A 17,548-nucleotide genomic window follows, 5' to 3' on the forward strand; every position below is an offset into this window, starting at 1 on the left:
TAAAAAGACCTTTGACGTTTACAAAAAATGGCATGACGTACCCTCAATTCATTGAGGTTTCGAAATTGGCACCGAGACCACTTTACGTAACCTACTACATTTGAGTGGACTGGACTTGGCCTTCACTCTCTCGCCTGCAGCCCGACAGTATGAGAGCACCTGACTCTCAGCAGCGTAATGTACTTTTGCTCATTCTTCCTGGGAAAAAAAGGCCACTAAGTCCACAAAGAATGCTATTGATTTTTAAGCCGAGCCTTCCCTTGTGCCTTTGAACTGCTCAGAAACATGACTCCTCCCCTTTTTTTCTTATCAAGGTGGGAGTACGAGCACACGCTGGGAATGGGCGGGCCGGGAGGCTTCTTACAGTCATACACAGAGCAAAGAATGTGTAGCAAGTCATCCATGCACGAGGGGTCTTAAGACGATCTCCATAACATCGCTTCTCCACCCCAGAGGAGCGAGTAATTGCGGGAGATTGCTTTCAATCACTACAAACTTCGTGACAACCTTTGCAGCACCTAAGGCAACTCAAAAGAAATAAAGAAAGTACGCTTTCTGTTGAATACATGGCACAGTCATATTTTATTCTGTATATTTATTTATTTACACACATTCAATGGGGAGACACTGTGATGACGGACACTTCAGTAGACCGGCGTCTGAGCAACAACAATATTTTTTTAAAACAATTATTCATTTCCAGAGAGAGAGAGGAAAAAAAAAAGGGCAGCTACTGTTCATCCACTTCTATTTACAGACTAAAGTCGTCATTACAATATAAATAAAAACGCAACAATCACGGGATGGCTCTTCTTCTAAGCTCTTAATGCTTCACAGCTGGTTGCACACACGCACACACACATACTCACACACAGATGAGTGCGTCTAACCTGCAGGAATGTGAGCATTAAAAAAAAAAAAAAAAAAAAATTCCACCTGGACCCGCCTTCCCACTAACCCTGCAGGAGGTCAGTGCCCGGTGAGGTAGTCCTGGGTGGAGTCCGAGGCGAATGAGTCGGCGTCCTCGTTGTCCGAGTCGTCGCTGCTGTCGTCGGCGGCCGGCTCGCCCGAAAGGGCGATTCGGGCGTAGTCGTCCGTGTCGATGGACTTGCAGAAATGGATGGCGTACTTGAGCTTCTCCTGCAGCACCTGCTTGCACGAGTAGCGCGGCAACTTGAGCAGGAAGAAGCACGTGTACGACTCGGGGAGGAAGTGGTCGGGAGGGTTGTACTTGTCTAGCACCTGAAATGTATATTTATTTAAAAAAAAAAAAAAAAAAAAAGTGATGTGGTATTTCAACCTGCAAGTGAGCCTTGAAGACTTACACGTTTTTCCAAGATACATGTCGTCGCTGGGCAGATTATATTACCATTATTACTTACCATTGTCAGATCCATGTTATTTCTGTGACTACTGAGTTTTTTTTTTTTCTTATTTTACAACTTGTTTAAATAGTGTATCTTTTATCATTTTAAGTGTGTTGTTAGGGTTATCTTAAATGTGCTTAAAATTGTTCTTTTTTTATACAGTGTCCTTGTACCACAAATGATCATGTCTTCCTACCTGGACGACAAAGTCGCGTCCGCGGAAGTCCGCGATGGTGCGCGGCAGCCGCGTGCGCCCCCAGACGAAGCGCAGGAAGAGGGAGCGCTCCGTGTTGGAGAAGGACTCCATCACCTCCCAGAACCACTGCACCAGCGGGGCCGTGGGCTCCACGCCTTTGTAGGTGGCCACGGACTTGAGCAGGTGCAGCGGGATGTCGGGGCTCCCACACACCTGCACGCAGATAATGTATTCGTATTTATAGTGCGGTAAAGGCATTGTTCACCTTTGAGGAACTACTAGAAAAATCACACCTAAAATGGCTGCTTCAAATCAAAATGGCAGACTGTGTGTTTCTGAGTATGGCTTCTTGAAACTCTTTGTAGGTCTCCTCATGATAAACATGTCTACCAAATTTCATGTTGCCAAGTAAAACTGTCTTTGGGAGCAGATTTTTTTTTTTTTTTATGGGGGCTGGGGAGTGCTTAACTCAAGTCAAAGTGACTATCAAGCTAAAATGGCTGACTTCCTGTCTTTCCAAGTACGGCTTCTTGAGACTTTTTTTTGTGGGTCTACTCATGCTAGTCATTTCTACCAAATTTCATGTTAAGTGAAACCAGCTTTGGGGGCTGAAGTTTCAAAGATTTGTCATATTGCGGCTTGAACTTGATTTCCGTGCCAATCAGACCCCAAATTGACTCTTTAAAAAAATTAAATAAATAAATTTTAAAAAAAGCATCCGTCACCATGGTTTCCAGTTCGTATCCGGTGAAAAGTGACAGCACAGGAACGGGAACGACGCGGGCCATGCCCTCCCGCACAGCTGACACCTGCTCATCAAACTCGTGCAGCCTGTCCGGAAACAACAGCAGCAGCACAAAGTGAATATGAAGACAGTGGACGTTTCGTTTGATGACAAGGGAGGCTGTTCCACTGCATTCCTGTAGGTGGCGCTACTGCGCATTACGAGTTCTTGTACTGGCCTGTAATTGATGGCGAGTCGCACATATTCCGCGCGGTTGTCCAGCGTGATGTGCGAGTACTTGGAGCTGAGCTGGATGTCCTGCCCACTGGCATTGGGCACGGTGAAGGGCAGAGTCATGGCCTCAAACTCCTCAGATGTCGCCTCATTGTCGCGGATGTACATCAGGCCAGGAATGAAGTCCTTGTCCACCTGGAGACAGGACAGTCGACAGTCAGGTAATGTGTGCGCAAATCGGGAAAACCGGTCTTTGTTCCGGGTCTGCCACAGCAACGTGTTCTGCAGAGTGGGAATTTGTCATATTCTCAACTAAATAGACATTTTTTTTTCTGTGAAGCACATCGAGTTGGGAATGAAATGTGCTCTATAAATAAAATTGCCTCGCTTTTTCATGTGCGGTGGAATAATTCCCTGCGCTCCTGCCAGTTTGATAGCTCGTGCTAAAAAGTTGGTCGTAATCCCGGCTTTTTTTCCCCCCCCATTTCCTGGTTCTCCCTCATCAAATTAATTCATTCAGAAAGCACAATCATCTGTTGCTGCTACCTCCAAAACACGTTATGAGCGACTAGTCGATGCCACGCTCTAAAAATCATTGCAGTGTAGAATAGTTCCCTAGCTTGTACAACCTCGACAAGATGGACCAAAACAAACGAACACAGACACAGCAAGGCATGCAGCACTCACGTTGCTAGGTCTTTGTGCTTTTTCCAAGTATTGAATATTTCAGACCTAACCTTTGTGATATCTCAAGGGCAGAGCATGTGAACGAGAGTATGTGAGAGTGTCTGTGTGTGCGTGTGTACAAGACGACGGAAAAGAAAAAGAAGGAAGCTCATGATCGCAGCGTGAGGCCACTAGTGCATTACTACTACGTCGGCCCAAGACCGACTAGTACGCTCCCATTCCCGACGGGGATTACCAAGGTTTTAATGAGAGCAGGAATGTAGAGGAATGTGCTCCTATTATAGTAGAAAAAGCTCTCCATGAGGGACGTAATTACATCAGAACTGCTAATTGTGAGAGATGTTTCTGTGGCCTCGTAAATGCAACATAGCCTGATTCAACATTTTGGAGCAGTTTTATGAGTCTCCACTGATTGGCTGAGAGACATTTAGACCAACCCAATAAGTTGCCCTGTGATTTGATGTGCAAATATTTGATGCGTTTACTTTCATATAAGTTTTTTGTTATTATTTTTTCTAATGCAAGTCTTGCTTTTAAAAAAAAATGTTTTCTTGGAGAAGAGATCACTCCCTACCTGTATATAGTTCTATGGAGATAAGTTATTGATGGATAAGTATGTAAATGTGCGGCATAAGGTGATTAGCACAGACTTGTATTGCAGATTTGTATTGTTTCTAGTTTTTTTTTTTCCTTTTTCTTGTTTATTATTCTTTGTTAAAAAACGAAAAAGAAATACCTAATAAAAAGTTAATTAAAAAAAAAAAAAAAAAAAGGTATGCATTACGCATAATATTGCAGAAAATAACCGAAAGCAAGTTGATATCAGCATCGGGCCCAGAAGTGGTCTCACCTCACTGAGATCTGCGATGGTCAAGTTCATCCCGGCCAGCTGTTTCCACACCGGCTCGGCCAGATTGAGACTCAGCGGACTTCCGGAGCGGATGGCTATGCCCAGCAGAACCCCTGAAGATGCGCAAGGGGGAATGAGACCAATAGTGCCAGAATTTCGAGAAACCGTTTTCAAGAAAAACTGTCCAAATCGAGAGAGGAAAAAGTAATCGAGTCATAATTTCCAGATAAGACACATTTTCTAGAAAAAGGTCACATGAGCAGGGTGGTTACCAAGGAAGCGAAACATGCTCATGTGCAGCTGTGACTTGGCGGCGGGGTTAAGCAGGAAGCAGTCTCGGTTGGCCCCCGACTCGTCGCGTCCGTTGGGGGTGACGATGAGCAGCGGCGTCAGGGCATTCTGTAGCTCCTCGCACATCTCGGCGATGGACTCGCTGTAGCCGCCGCCGCAGTCATCCACGGACTCCCCTGCAGGACGAACAAACGAAATAACGCTCACGTAACAAATAATGATTACAGTATGTTCAATTTCCATTTTTTTTTGTTGTGTTTCTTTTTCTCTCTCTAAATGTAGGAACATGACAAGATTTCGCCAAAATGACTGATTGGAATGGCAACTTCAACCTGAAACTCGCTACAGCTCTCAAAGGAGTCTGCATGGGCACTCCCAGACCATTGTGAGAGTGAAGAGTCGAGTGTACTGTATCCCCGTCTTCTCACTTTGGAGTATGTCCAAGTCACTTGTTCTTTTAAATGTGAGGCATATTTTATTCAGCAACCCCAGAAGATAGCTCGTATAACATCATTGGTTTTATTTCTGGCTCGTTTGCCGGAAAGCTGCGTCACTAATGGCCATGTGCATCAGTATCACATTTCACAAAATAAAGGGAGAGAATGTTGTGCAAAAAGTGGTCACTGTAACACAATTTTGCAATAATCAATATATTTGTGGGGGCTACTCATTTTTGATGAACAAAATGGGCAGGAGTCCGCGAGTTGCTTCATGTTCTAATTAATTTACTCTTAATTTGAAAAGAAAAATGTGATGTTACCGTCAATCACGTCCGACATGAAACGCTAATGCCATCTAGTGAAATAATTTTCTCAACATAAATCTATAAATCAATGTTTTACAGTCCTTTTAAAGTGGAAAATCAACCCAGACATTTTTTTCAACAATTTATTCTATGTAGGCCCACTAGTTGAAACAAGGCATTCTGATTAATATTGCATTTGTGGAATGTGACTTAAGCATCAAAATCCAGCCGTGTTTAGCCATCTCAGCGACGGCCATTTTGTCACTTGTCGACTGAAAATGACATCACAGTTGCTCAGGGCTCAGATAACCACCAATCAACTCAGCTTCAGAAAACAGGTGAGCTGTGATTGGTCGTTACCTGAGAAACTGAACAACTGTGATGTCATTTTCAGTCGACAGAAGTGACAAAATGGCCGGAACCTGAGATGGCTAAAAACGGGTGCATTTTGCTGCTTAACGCATATTCCACAAACGCAATATTAATCCGAAGGCCGCGTTTAGACTAGTGGGTTTGCATAGAACAAATTCTTGAAAAAAAAAATGTTTGGGTTGACTTCCCCTTCAACTGTATCGTAACATATCTTTTTAACTTCAAACAATGAATCGCAATAAAATCACTGTATCAATGAACAAACAATACAACAATATTTGTATGAGGCAAAAATACTGTATGTGTCCATGTATGTTAATTGACAAGCGTATGAAAAACATGTGAACATTTTTTGTGGTGTAAATTTAGAACAGATAAAATGTTAACTACGGAAATCAATCAATTGCAACTAAAAAATATAATCAACTAACAGCTCTAATATGTTACACAACACAAAATGTATGCATTCATACTGTCTGGAATATGTGCAGCTGTAGAACAGGAAAAATGTATATCAAAGTACATATATGTTCCAAAAGCAGCCACATCATGTATGTTATTGTTCAAAGAAATATAAATTGAGTTTAAAAAAAAATCCTTAATTGATTTCATCTTTCTGACACCCACCTACAAATTTGACCTTCCACACCCGATGGGGGAGCAGCAACGAGTCGGGACTAAACGAGCTCATTTTGGCACACATCTGACCGAACACCGATTTCGTTCCGTCGGGACCCGCCAGGCCTCCTTTGCTTCGAGAGCGCTTGACCTGCAAACAAAGAGGACACTTGTCGGTGCTTTGGTGCTCAACAATACAAATTGTTAGTGTTACTCTTTCATCTTTCGAGTTAAATTCCCAGATGAACCGAAAATGTACAAGTGGTCGGCCACATTTTGGTGGTCGTTTTTTTTTTTTTATAACTGGAAATGTCACCTCAAAGCCTAATATCCGTGACTTTTGGAAGTGGTGTATGACAAGCACATTAAAAGACCTGGCAATACACGGTCGATTGATCGTGTGTGTGTGTGTTGTGGCCCAAATCGAGGCACTTTGTGTAACTCTCTGAACAGGAAGCCCTACAGATACTCTAGTGTGCAGATCACGCACACACTCTGATAGAAAAATCCCTTTATAAAAAGACATCACATGTAATCATCAGGAGCCTGTCTGGCCTCACAGTGAGGGGGCGTGCGCGTGCGGGCATGTGTGTGTGTGTGGGTGTAGGGCAGCCAGCTAAAGCAGATCAAGGTTACAGATAAGAGAGCTAAAATTCAATGAAAATAGTAATACATACACTGAGTGAACGTCACACGTTCAAAACTGAACGTTTACCAAAGAAAGTACAGTAAACGCTTGTTTATTGTGCGAGTGCCTGTGCGTGGGCTGTGGCTGACAACAGCTGCTGTGTCAGTGCATTCATTACCTTTGTGTGTTTTACCATTCATCCTCCACTATTTCACATTCTATTTGAGAAAAAAAGTGGGCTATTTTGTACAAAAAAATCTAGATTTGACGAAAAGAAATACGGTTTTTGAGAAAAAAATTGTGCAGTCTTGTATCAGAGCTACATTGCATATTTAAAAAAAATACATTGAAAAAAGTGCATATTTGAGAGAAAAAGTTCCAAATATATATAAAAAAGCAAAAAAAAACCCTACATATTTTCAAAGAGAAAAAACATTGTAGATTGAAGTCTCAATACTTTCAAGGAAAGAAAAAGTATAATAGCATAATTGCCAAAGTCATCTTTTACTTAATGTCACTATACCAATAAAAAATAGCAGTGTGCTTGCTTTTTTTTTTCTTGATGTCTGTGTAAATTCTAAGTCAGCCAGGTCATGCCAATTTACAAATGTTGAATCAAGGCAACTGGACTCTTCTTGTTTTTGGAATTTGCTGTGTTTTTCTGGTTTTCCAAAAATGTTTAGAAAGGACTTGGGCAAATATGGTATTAGTCTATTCAACAATCAAGTTGTACTGCTCAAAAAAAGGGAAACGAAAATTGCTACCTGTATTCTGTTGAGCTCCACCACAGGTCCGTGCTGTCTGTCCCGCACCATGGTGGCCTGGACCACCTTCCTGAAAGCCGCTTCCTGTTCAAAGAAAACACAATGTGTACCATGTGTACCACCGCCACCGCCGCCGCCTCCTCACCTTGCCCTGCGAGATGAGGATGCCGCGGAGGGTGTCGAATCCCAGCGAGGGTCCCTGGCCCGTCTGGCCCAAGCGCCCCTCCAGGTCAAACATGGGAATGCAGGGGCAGAAGAGCTCGGAGATGTGATGCAGCAGGAGCAGCCGGTTCCTCAGCGCCATGATGGGGATCTCCTGAAGGTGGTTGTACTCCATAGGGACCTGAAGTAAACAATAAAATAACCACAAGCTGTGAACAGCCTCGCCACCAGAGCAAAGGGCTCTCTTGCATACAAATTACCATTCAATGACGGCACAAAACTGCTGAACAGCAAACCAACATTAAGTACATGAGCTTTTCCCACAAATCAACTCGCTCAAAATTCACCTTTGTGAATCAATGACCTCTAGCTCCGAGTCGCCGTACCTGGGCGGGAAGCTTGCCGGCGTTTGTGGGCTTGCTAGTGGACCAGGCGAGCGTGTGGGCCGAGCCGCAGGCGACCCGATTGATCTTCTTGCCCTGCAGCGCCGCCACCAGTCGCGGCCTCTGGATGGCGTTGGTGGTGCCGTCGCCCAATTGGCCCTCGTCGTTGTCGCCCCACGTGAACACTTCTCCTGAGCCCAACACCACAGCACCGACGTCAGCAATGGACTTCCTCCAAAGCCAAATTAGGCCAAACATGTCTGTCTGACTCACTTGTGACAAACTTTTATTACAATCATTTTCAGGCAAGACACCCAAAGTATGGACAGGGGGTCATGCTCAAGAAAGATTCACTAAACAAAATTGCATCCATTTTTCTAGGTCGGAGTAGTGATTTGATTGGCGGTTGGCAGCTGAGCAGGGTGTGGCTCCACCTACCATCCTCCGTGCAGCACACACAGTGCAGTGATCCAGTCGCGATGGCGATGACCTTCTTCCCTTGGAGGCCTTGAACCTGCCGCGGCCGCCTTACGTGGTCGTCGGACCCGTGTCCCAGTCGATGGTAGTCTCCTTTGCCCCTAAAAGACACACCCACACACGTATGAGTCCGGTGATTTCCGATCACGATGACGGGGGCTGTGATGCGGACCATACCAGGTGTAGACGGCTCCCGACTTTGTGAGCGCCACGGAAAACTGTGAGCCGCACTCTACTTTGACCACGCCCACCCCAGTCAGTGAATCAATCTAAAGGGGAAAAAATGAGAAGATAGATTTTATTGACGAGGGGTTATCAATTTTTCTACGTGAAGTATTACATAAAAAAAAATTTTTTTTTTAAATCAGCTCTTACTTTCATAGGTATTTTGCAGCCATCGCTGCCTCCCCGGCCAAGTTTTCCGTAATCGCCGTCGCCCCAGGACCAGACCATGTCATCGTCGGTCAGGCACAAGGTCTGGGCGTCGCCACTTCCGCAGGCCACGTCGATCACCCTGTGCCCCTGCAGTGCGTCCACCTGCACAGAACATTACACTAAGCTCCGATGGCATCCAACAGTATAGCTAGACCACCATCTGCTGGGTCTAATGGGTCACTGCCCACCAACGGCCAAAATGTTTTATCATGCGCAACGTTATCCAGATCCGGAGCAAAATGTAAACGGAGCCACTGTTTTTGTTTGTGTTTTTTTGCTGAATTCTGCATAAAAGGACAGCCACTGGAGTGAATTTCCTCGACTACAGTAATTAAATGACTGCTATTTATTTCATTGATTTTAAATTTCAGGACAAATTTAGGGAAGTGTGTTTTTCTCCAGTGCGTTTTTCTACAGATCTTGATTATGCTTCATTATGATGAATAATTATCTAATGATTGATTAAAAAAAAAAAAAAAACCAAAAACTTTCCATTTTACTTTGCTATATTGTATTAGAATTATATCAACTGCTATGTTAGCAGCACAATTCATATGACAACATTACCAAATAAGCAATTAATTTCCTGATTTATACTTTGTAATTATCATTAAATGCTAGGTACCACAGCATATTTGAACACAATGAAACTAATACATTCACTAATTGGAAAATTACATTTTTGTATAATTACAACAATTATACTACATCACTTTTTCTTTAGTATTATTTGATTATCCTTTTATTTTTACTAATTTTATTATTTAGTTAATACTTTTGTGAACTGTCTAACCTTTTATTTTTTATGAATTATTTTAAAAAATTATAATAATTCAAACTACTATTATTATTATTACTGTTATTCTTATTATTATTATCATTATTAAATTGGCTATAGCATACTGTAATTGACATGAGCCCACAATCAATCGTACCAGCTTTGGCTTCAACTGGTCCTCGCTGTCCCCGTGGCCCAGGCGGCCGTAGCGGCCCTTCCCCCAAGTGAAGAGCTCCCCGCTGGCCGTGATGCAAGCGCTGTGCGCCCCTCCCGCAGCGATATCCACCACTTCCACTCCTCTCAGGGACTCGATTACACGAGGACGATCACAGGGGCTGGAAAAAAAAAAAAGGAGAACAATTGCCCCTGTTGTTGGCCGCGTTCATCGTAACTGATAGTGCGGTTCATCCTGCACTATGGTTGCAAAATTCCCCTAGACTAACTTTCCCATGGAAATTTACTTAAAAATTTCCACCGCTTTGTATCTCTATCCAGCATTTTGCCCACCTTCTGTTGCCGTGGCCTAGCTTGCCATCCTCCGCTTCTCCCCATGAGTAGACCTCTCCCTCCGAGGAGAGCGCCAGGCAGTGCTTTCCTCCAGAGTTGACCGCCACTTTTCTGATGAAGACGTGCTGGATGGACTCCAGCAGGGTCGGGGTGGACACCGACTCAGTGCCCCCGATGCCCAGCCGGCCTCCGGCGCCATACCCGGTGGCATACAGCTGCAAAATGTCCGTATTGACAACATCGGGCACTCAGTTGTAGCATATAGTATGTTGCAACAGCATGAATGACGACATCGGTACGATAACGTCGTACCTTCACTTGTGAATCTAGAATAAATTTAAAATGAAATTCCATGTTATCCAAAGTACGCAAGTACATAAATGACGTGCATCTGCTCTTAAGAGTCACGACTAAAACCAAATCACTGTTTTGTTGCTTCGGCTATCAGGATTCTGTGATATTACCAAGAAAGTCGTTTGGTAAATTAGGTTTTTAAGAATGTTAATTTATTTTGAGATTTTAGACTATTTACAATCATAAAATCCTAACAATGTGTTAACATTGTTAAAGACTTTTGGAAGACTGATTTAATTATAATGCCAATTCATGTAATTAACTCATTCACTACCAGACATTTTCAGACCCTGTTTCACCCTAACGTTTGAAAAAATTTCAAAAAAATAGAAAGAAATTCCTGGGATCGAATGGCTGGACTGTGAAAAGCCAAATAAATACGTCAATGGCAGTGAATGAGTTCATTTAAGTTAACTGCCTTTTAAGACTAAGGATCCGCAGGAATCGTCAGTGAGTTTGAAAGCATTGTGACGCACTTTTCAGCAGTATAATGAATTCCAGGAGAAGAGGGGGAAAAAAGATAATCACACAAGTGTCTTTTCAACATCAACACGTAGTAAAAACCCACCTTTCCATCAGCAGTGACGGCGAAGAGAGTCTGCTCCCCTCCAATGAGCTGCACAGGCCGCAGCGTGGCAAGGGCTTCGGTAGGCGTGGGCACCTTGACCTTGGCCCCCTCAATGCCACCGAGCTGCCCGCGGTGGTTGTGCCCCCAGCCGTAGATGGTACCGCTGCCGCCCGCCGACAGGGTCCAGTCGTCGGGCCGCCGGTTCATCCACTGCACCAGCTGCTCGTCGTGCTCGCGCTTAAACAGCTCGTGGCTCTCGTGGAGCACATTGACGCTCTCGTGGTCGGCCATGAGCTCGCGGATCTTCTTGGTCACCTGGAAGGACAAGCGTTTTATTAAAAACATTTTCATGAATATTATTGAGACCGCATTTTATAGTTATGGATGAAGCTGCTTTTGTACTATGGTTGCAAAATTCAAGTCATTTTTCAAGTTGGAAACTTTCCATGGGAATTAACACGAAACAAAACAGAAGAAAAAAAAAAAAAAAAAAAGATGGGTTACACTTGTCATTGTTGACACTCACCTCGTCCAGAAAAGGTCTAGGCAGGGCGGTCCTTTTATCGAGCGCAACGGCCACCCTGGAGGCCGTACAGTACCGGCGGAACCAGGCCCATTTGTGTGTCTCGGCACAACACGGCAACGTGTCCAGCTCCAGGTCGCAGGCGAGAGCCACCAACACCTGACGACGAATAATAAGAACGCATTTTATTTAAATGTTCAACAGGAATTCAATTGTAAAAAAAATGTAAAAACTAATTAACCATTATTTGCTGCAAAAATGTGCCTCAGAGTTTCAAAAATCTGAAAATATACATTGCACGCTCAGACCTTGAAGAAGGGGCTGTGGAGGAGCTGTTTTCCTCCCCGGACGACAGGGTCCTCGTACTCGTACTGCCTCTGCAGAGCCTCGGGAAGGCCCTTGACCAGGGCGGCCAGCGCACTGCCTGTAAAACTCTGAAAGACAAACAAGGCTCAAATGAACTCGGATTCTTTAAGACAAATTGGAGGAACACGGAATTTGGATCAGGGCTCATCCCATCTGCGCGTTGGCTCACCACGGCACGAGCCTCGCCGTCCGTGTCGCCCAACAGCCTGTTTATGTTGATGGATTGCCCAAACTCTGTGGTCAGAAGCTTTCGCAGTCTTTGCAGGGCCCACATTCTGTGTCCGGCAGCTGAGCAAACACAACACAACAACCCTAAAAGTCAGAAATGCATAGTGTGTAGGCCGCAAACATCACCATCTGCTGGACAACTTTGAGAGTTTCGCAAGTGGATGAAAACGCAGTGGCGTTACCCATTTAAGAAAAATACACAACATGGTGAGTGGTACCTTAGCTTACAAGTTTAATTCATGTCAGTCAATTTAACCCTAATCAATTTCCCCTATTCAGACGAATTTAAATTCCATGAATCTGTTTCCAGCCGCAAAACATACCAAATTTGTTTCGGTCTGTACTCTGCATTGGTAAGGCAAGGTATCACCATATACTCAAAGGGGGTTGAGTTCATACCCAATGCGCTGAGTTGAGCACAAGCTGCCAAGGAAGCGGCCAGGCGAGGCACGATGCTCCTGTTGGAGGCAAAGTTGAGCCTGAAGTCGAGGAGACATGTCACCAGGTCCATCGAGGGGCAGGACAAGATGCAGCGATCTGACAGCAAGTCTTTGGGGCCTGCAGACCAGACATCCACATTTAGTATATAATACTTTGTTACTGCACTTGCATAATTTTTTTTTTTTTTTTTTTTAATCTATACAGCGAACGCCCTGCTATCCGTGGGGGATAGCGAATAGCAAAAACATGAGAGGAATTTAATGCCTTTTACACACGTATCTGTACTTATACTTCAGTACAGACTGTGCAAATGTTTACCACCTCTGGTGTGTGTAGGTCAGACATGTCCAATGTCCGGCCCGGGGGCCAAATGCGGCCCGCAGCAGTCTCTGTCATAAAATCAATAACATCTGGCATATTGACAAGTGTATAAAATACACTCTAAATGCAATTCCACATTTACACACAAGAGGGAAGCAGCACTCTGTCCAACTCCATAACCTTGTATGTCCTTTCCGGACAGTGGCACAATAAATAAAAAAAGGAAAGTTGACTGAGCGCCAATAATTTAAGGAAGGGTGGAAATTGGTCTGTTTTCTCACTGAAATATGCAACAACTGTGTCTGCCTCATTTGCACAGAGACTGTTACTTAATTCCCTGTTTTCAAATGTAAAAGTTCAGTGAACATTTATTTTTAACAATATGCCAAATTAACCTTGGCTGATATATATATATATATATATATATATATATATATATATATATATATATATATATATATATATATATATATATATATATATATATATATATATGTCATGTTTCAAATGGGCCAAAAGAAAAGGATCATTAAGTTTCTTGAAATTTAAATAAAGTAAAAAACGAAAGGCGGACTGGTTTGAGAAAATGTATTTGGATTTAATGGTGTTCCATGTAAAAAAAAAAAAAAAAAAAAAAAAAAGAATATCAGGCTAAATGATCGACCCCCCACATTTTCACCTCACCAAATCTGGCGCCCTTTGCAAAAGGTTTGGACACCCCTGGTGTAGGTGAAAGATTTGGCCTACCTGCAGCAGGCATGATAGGGTACACGGTGAAGCGCCAGCCCCAGCCATTGACTGAGCCATCGCTGGTGAATTTCCACTTGAGCTCATCACCCGGGATCCTTAATTCGCTGGACCAGTCCGACCACTCGCGACCTACAATACACAAACGCACACAGTTTTAATGAGCCCAGTGCAGACAACCGTGGAAACTGAATGTTATGTTTTAGGAAGACAAATGACAATGTGTAAAAATAAATTATTTTACAACGTCATTTGTAATTTGATAAAAAAGCCCATGTTTCAAGAAAATTGTCTTCTTACCTGATCTGACTGATACAATCCTGTTGGCTCCATCCATGACGGTCAGAGGATCGTGTCGCCTTTCCGTCGAACACTGCCGGTCAAACTCTATCCGCAAACCTTCTGCGCCTTGAGCACAAAACGAGTTCAGTGCTTGATCCAGCTCGTTGGCATCTCAAAAGTTTTTTTATTGAATTATTGATGAATTTTTACCAGGGATCTTGACGGTACCGCTGGTGGAGGTGTCGTCAGTGTAGGGGTGGCTGCTCTCCACGACGACGGGCTGCGAGGACAGGCGGCCGCTTTGAGAGTCGGTGGCCACGTCTTCCAGCTCGGTGACGCACAGCTCCAGCAGCATGTCAGCCACCTGCTCGCAAAAGACACGCATACAGCGGTAACTTGACTTATCCCTTTCATTTTTTTCCATGACAAATTAAACCAATTCATTGAAATGCCATTATTCCTTTCCTGGGGGTACGCCGTTCCCATGCCGGACAACACGGCCGACAGCACCTCCTTGCCTTTCTCCCCGGAGCGACAAGACACGGCCAGCTTCAGCAGGTCCACCATGACTCGGGTGTCGTCGGGTACGAGCAGGCTGGAGAATTCGTCCAGGTACTGAGGCTCGGGGCCCACCACTTTGCTTTGGCTTTCAGAGTCCTGCTGACAAAAAGTGTACAATTTTATTGAATGAGCAATACACCTCAAATGTACCATATTTACAGCACAGTCAATGTTATCTACATACTTCTTACATCACATTTAATGTTCTATATAATTCTACTGTACCATATTTAAAGATTTATTTGACTCTGATTTACCATACTAATATATTTATGTCAGAGCCATACATCTTTAGTGTATCATATTTATACATGTATTATTAATATTAATGTCCTACGTAATTTGAACGTACCCATGATCAATTTCTAAACACCTGTAATTATTTATAATTAATTGAAGATTCAGCTCTAACGTACCGTAATTACATCATCAATTTTAAGTTGTATACATCTCATGTACCATAAAGGTCTACGCAGATCTAACGGCCGATATTTGCAGCGCATTTAATGTTGTAAAGTCCTCTACCCGCACCATATTTTTTTAATCATATTTCATGTCTATACGTGCCTCTTTGGTCTTTGCCATGGTCTCAGCGATGATGCTGGCTGCTCCCGGGTCGTCTGTGACGGGGATGAAAGGACGCGATGATGCGCCCGAGGCGGAGGGAGTGACGGCAGACGATGGCGTCACGGCGTCTTCTGAAGAGGAAACCTACTCATACGCACACACAAAGTAAGACCAACAAACTTCAATCACTGTCGGTTTTTTTTTGTTTTTTCCTCTTCCCAAAATAACTCTTCAGCATGTCTTTTTTTTTTTTTTTAAAACAGGGACTTTGTGGGTGCTTCTTGCCTATAGATTAGCTTCACACAGGCACTGGTAAGTCGCGCTGTGCTACAATCATTTTGAACACAAATCTATCAATGGGGCCACACGGTGGCTTGCGTACCTCGCCCTTCTTGTCTTGCCAGGGATTGGGGCTGACCGGTGCCTCCGTCTCAGGCATGACGGGAGAGCCTTCGTCATCACTGACGCTGGACGAAGACGAGTCGAACGGTGGTAAGGGGGAGGTAGAAGGACGTTCGGCGGGCACGATCATGCTAGCTGGCATTAGCGCTCCCACCACTGCGTCCCTGGGGTAGCACAGAATTACCACAATCATTTAAAGTATGTAAAGGACAAAGACACTTCACATTTATGAATGCCATCACTTGGAGTGTTGGCATGATTCATCAATTACAGAGAGTTTGTTTTTGTGCGAGTCAAAACTAGATGCAGATAGTCGGGCGACACTACAAAAATCATTGCCACCAATTGAGTTGCCTTTGGTGGTGTCTTAAGATGTTCTTTGGGCGAACATACCTGGCATACATGATCTGGAGGGCTGAGAGCACATGAGACAGGGCTTGCTGCTTGGCCAGGTTGCCGTCCAGACTGAGCAGAATCTTGGCCAGCGACGGCCGATTGGGCTTCACGTTGCTCTGACCGCTCATCTTGTTGCTGGCCGCTGAAGAGTCGCTGTCTGACTGGACGCCTGCCGAGTGGCAAAAAAAAAAAAACATTACCAGCTGACAGCAAGCCGTCCAGTGCACCCTGGTGGTGAGTAACTAATCCTGCATTTGGAGGTGGGGAAAAGCATTTAGAGCATGAGCAGGATAAAGTATGGCCCAAACTTTAATCCAGCACGCCAAGAATTTACATCACCAAGTAATATTGTTGTAATTATTATTATTTTTTCCATTACTTTCGCTGTTTTGTCATAAAATTGGTTCACTAAAAGGTATTTAATTTACAAAAAAATAATACAAATAATCAAAGTTGTTGTAAAAAAAATTGTTAAAATCAGTAAAATGACAACAGTGCGTTTATCATTTTTTGATATAATTGCAATTTTTATCAAGTCTTGTAATGTTGCTTTTATTCATTTTTTCCTGAAATTGAATTGTTGAAAATACACATTCCTCAAAAAAGTTTAATTTAATTATAAATAACTCAAATAAATGAGAACATATTTATTCATTTAAAAAATTGAATGAGAATATAATATTATTTTTAAATTCATCAACAAATAACCTGGCCCATCCGTCCATCTTAAAGATCAAATGTGGCCCTTGAGAGCAAATGTTGACCCAATGCCGATTAACAATATGAAGGTTCACCTAAGTAAGAGGCCCCCAGCGAGTCTCTGGCGGTCTGGAAAAGGACCGGCTCGTGCACGGAGGGCGTGGTCACGTCCACCGTGGTCCAGGCCACGCTGTGCGAGGAGCCGCATGCCACCCTGGTGATCTTCTGACCCTCCAGACCCTGCACCAGCGTGGGCTTCCTGTTAACTGTAGTGGTGCCGTTGCCCTGCTGCCCGTGGTCGTTGTCGCCCCACGCGTACACCTGATGCGTCAGCACACAAGAATAGTGTGGCTAATATACGGCTCATTCCATGTCAAATCAACCTTCAATACAATTTTCTCTTCACCTCAGAGATATTCTTCAAATTTTCAGGCCAGATCACAACACCACTCAAACATTTTTCGTCCAAACCGGTTAATTAGAGATAAAAAAGCCGCCATGTGATCACAAACATACAATTGTTTTTTGCCTATTTTTACATGTATGCCTAATTTATTTTGTACAAGGTGAGGCTCTGTTTGTGTCCTCCTCATAATAACAATTTATAATAATAAATCATATAATATAATTTTTTTTACACAGGACTCGTTTGTATTCAGGATTTGTGTTTTTAAACGTGGCTGCTACCGTCCCGCTCAAATCGAACAGTGAGCCGCCTGGTCATCACAAACATGCAATTGTGTATAGTACACAAAACTTGCATGTTTTTACGAAGGGATGCTCTAGTTTTCTGACTTTGATAGTAGCCGCTGTCCTGCTTATATAACTCATTGCACCCTCTCATGGTCATAAAAATTGTGCTTGTACTAGGTGAC

The 17,548-nt window shown here is 43.5% G+C and overlaps 1 protein-coding gene across 3 annotated transcripts in view; it reads right to left on the reverse strand.

Annotated features, from left to right (window-relative positions):
• Positions 1-563: 563 nt before the first annotated feature.
• The window catches only part of herc2 (HECT and RLD domain containing E3 ubiquitin protein ligase 2), a 48,460-nt gene continuing 31,475 nt past the window's right edge, over positions 564-17,548 (reverse strand). For all 3 annotated transcript variants that reach the window (XM_086046747.1, XM_086046749.1, XM_086046746.1), the window contains exons 64-91: positions 16,769-16,994; positions 15,972-16,143; positions 15,559-15,742; positions 15,177-15,320; positions 14,513-14,705; positions 14,259-14,411; positions 14,067-14,174; positions 13,767-13,898; positions 12,657-12,815; positions 12,199-12,317; positions 11,972-12,097; positions 11,667-11,822; positions 11,141-11,455; positions 10,219-10,433; positions 9,869-10,046; positions 8,874-9,035; positions 8,676-8,767; positions 8,460-8,599; positions 8,025-8,212; positions 7,622-7,819; positions 7,477-7,560; positions 6,094-6,235; positions 4,331-4,525; positions 4,059-4,171; positions 2,526-2,716; positions 2,289-2,394; positions 1,564-1,776; positions 564-1,242 (exon numbers count right to left, since the gene is read on the reverse strand). In XM_086046747.1, coding sequence (XP_085902873.1) covers positions 970-1,242; positions 1,564-1,776; positions 2,289-2,394; positions 2,526-2,716; positions 4,059-4,171; positions 4,331-4,525; positions 6,094-6,235; positions 7,477-7,560; positions 7,622-7,819; positions 8,025-8,212; positions 8,460-8,599; positions 8,676-8,767; positions 8,874-9,035; positions 9,869-10,046; positions 10,219-10,433; positions 11,141-11,455; positions 11,667-11,822; positions 11,972-12,097; positions 12,199-12,317; positions 12,657-12,815; positions 13,767-13,898; positions 14,067-14,174; positions 14,259-14,411; positions 14,513-14,705; positions 15,177-15,320; positions 15,559-15,742; positions 15,972-16,143; positions 16,769-16,994 — 4,677 coding nt within the window. In that variant the 3' untranslated portion in view covers positions 564-969. The remainder of the gene's footprint in view (positions 1,243-1,563; positions 1,777-2,288; positions 2,395-2,525; positions 2,717-4,058; positions 4,172-4,330; positions 4,526-6,093; positions 6,236-7,476; positions 7,561-7,621; positions 7,820-8,024; positions 8,213-8,459; positions 8,600-8,675; positions 8,768-8,873; positions 9,036-9,868; positions 10,047-10,218; positions 10,434-11,140; positions 11,456-11,666; positions 11,823-11,971; positions 12,098-12,198; positions 12,318-12,656; positions 12,816-13,766; positions 13,899-14,066; positions 14,175-14,258; positions 14,412-14,512; positions 14,706-15,176; positions 15,321-15,558; positions 15,743-15,971; positions 16,144-16,768; positions 16,995-17,548) is intronic.

This window comes from Filicampus tigris, chromosome 12, assembly GCF_054856515.1.
Source record: "Filicampus tigris isolate MCC_2025a chromosome 12, RoL_Ftig_1.0, whole genome shotgun sequence".
Classification (NCBI taxonomy): domain Eukaryota; kingdom Metazoa; phylum Chordata; class Actinopteri; order Syngnathiformes; family Syngnathidae; genus Filicampus; species Filicampus tigris.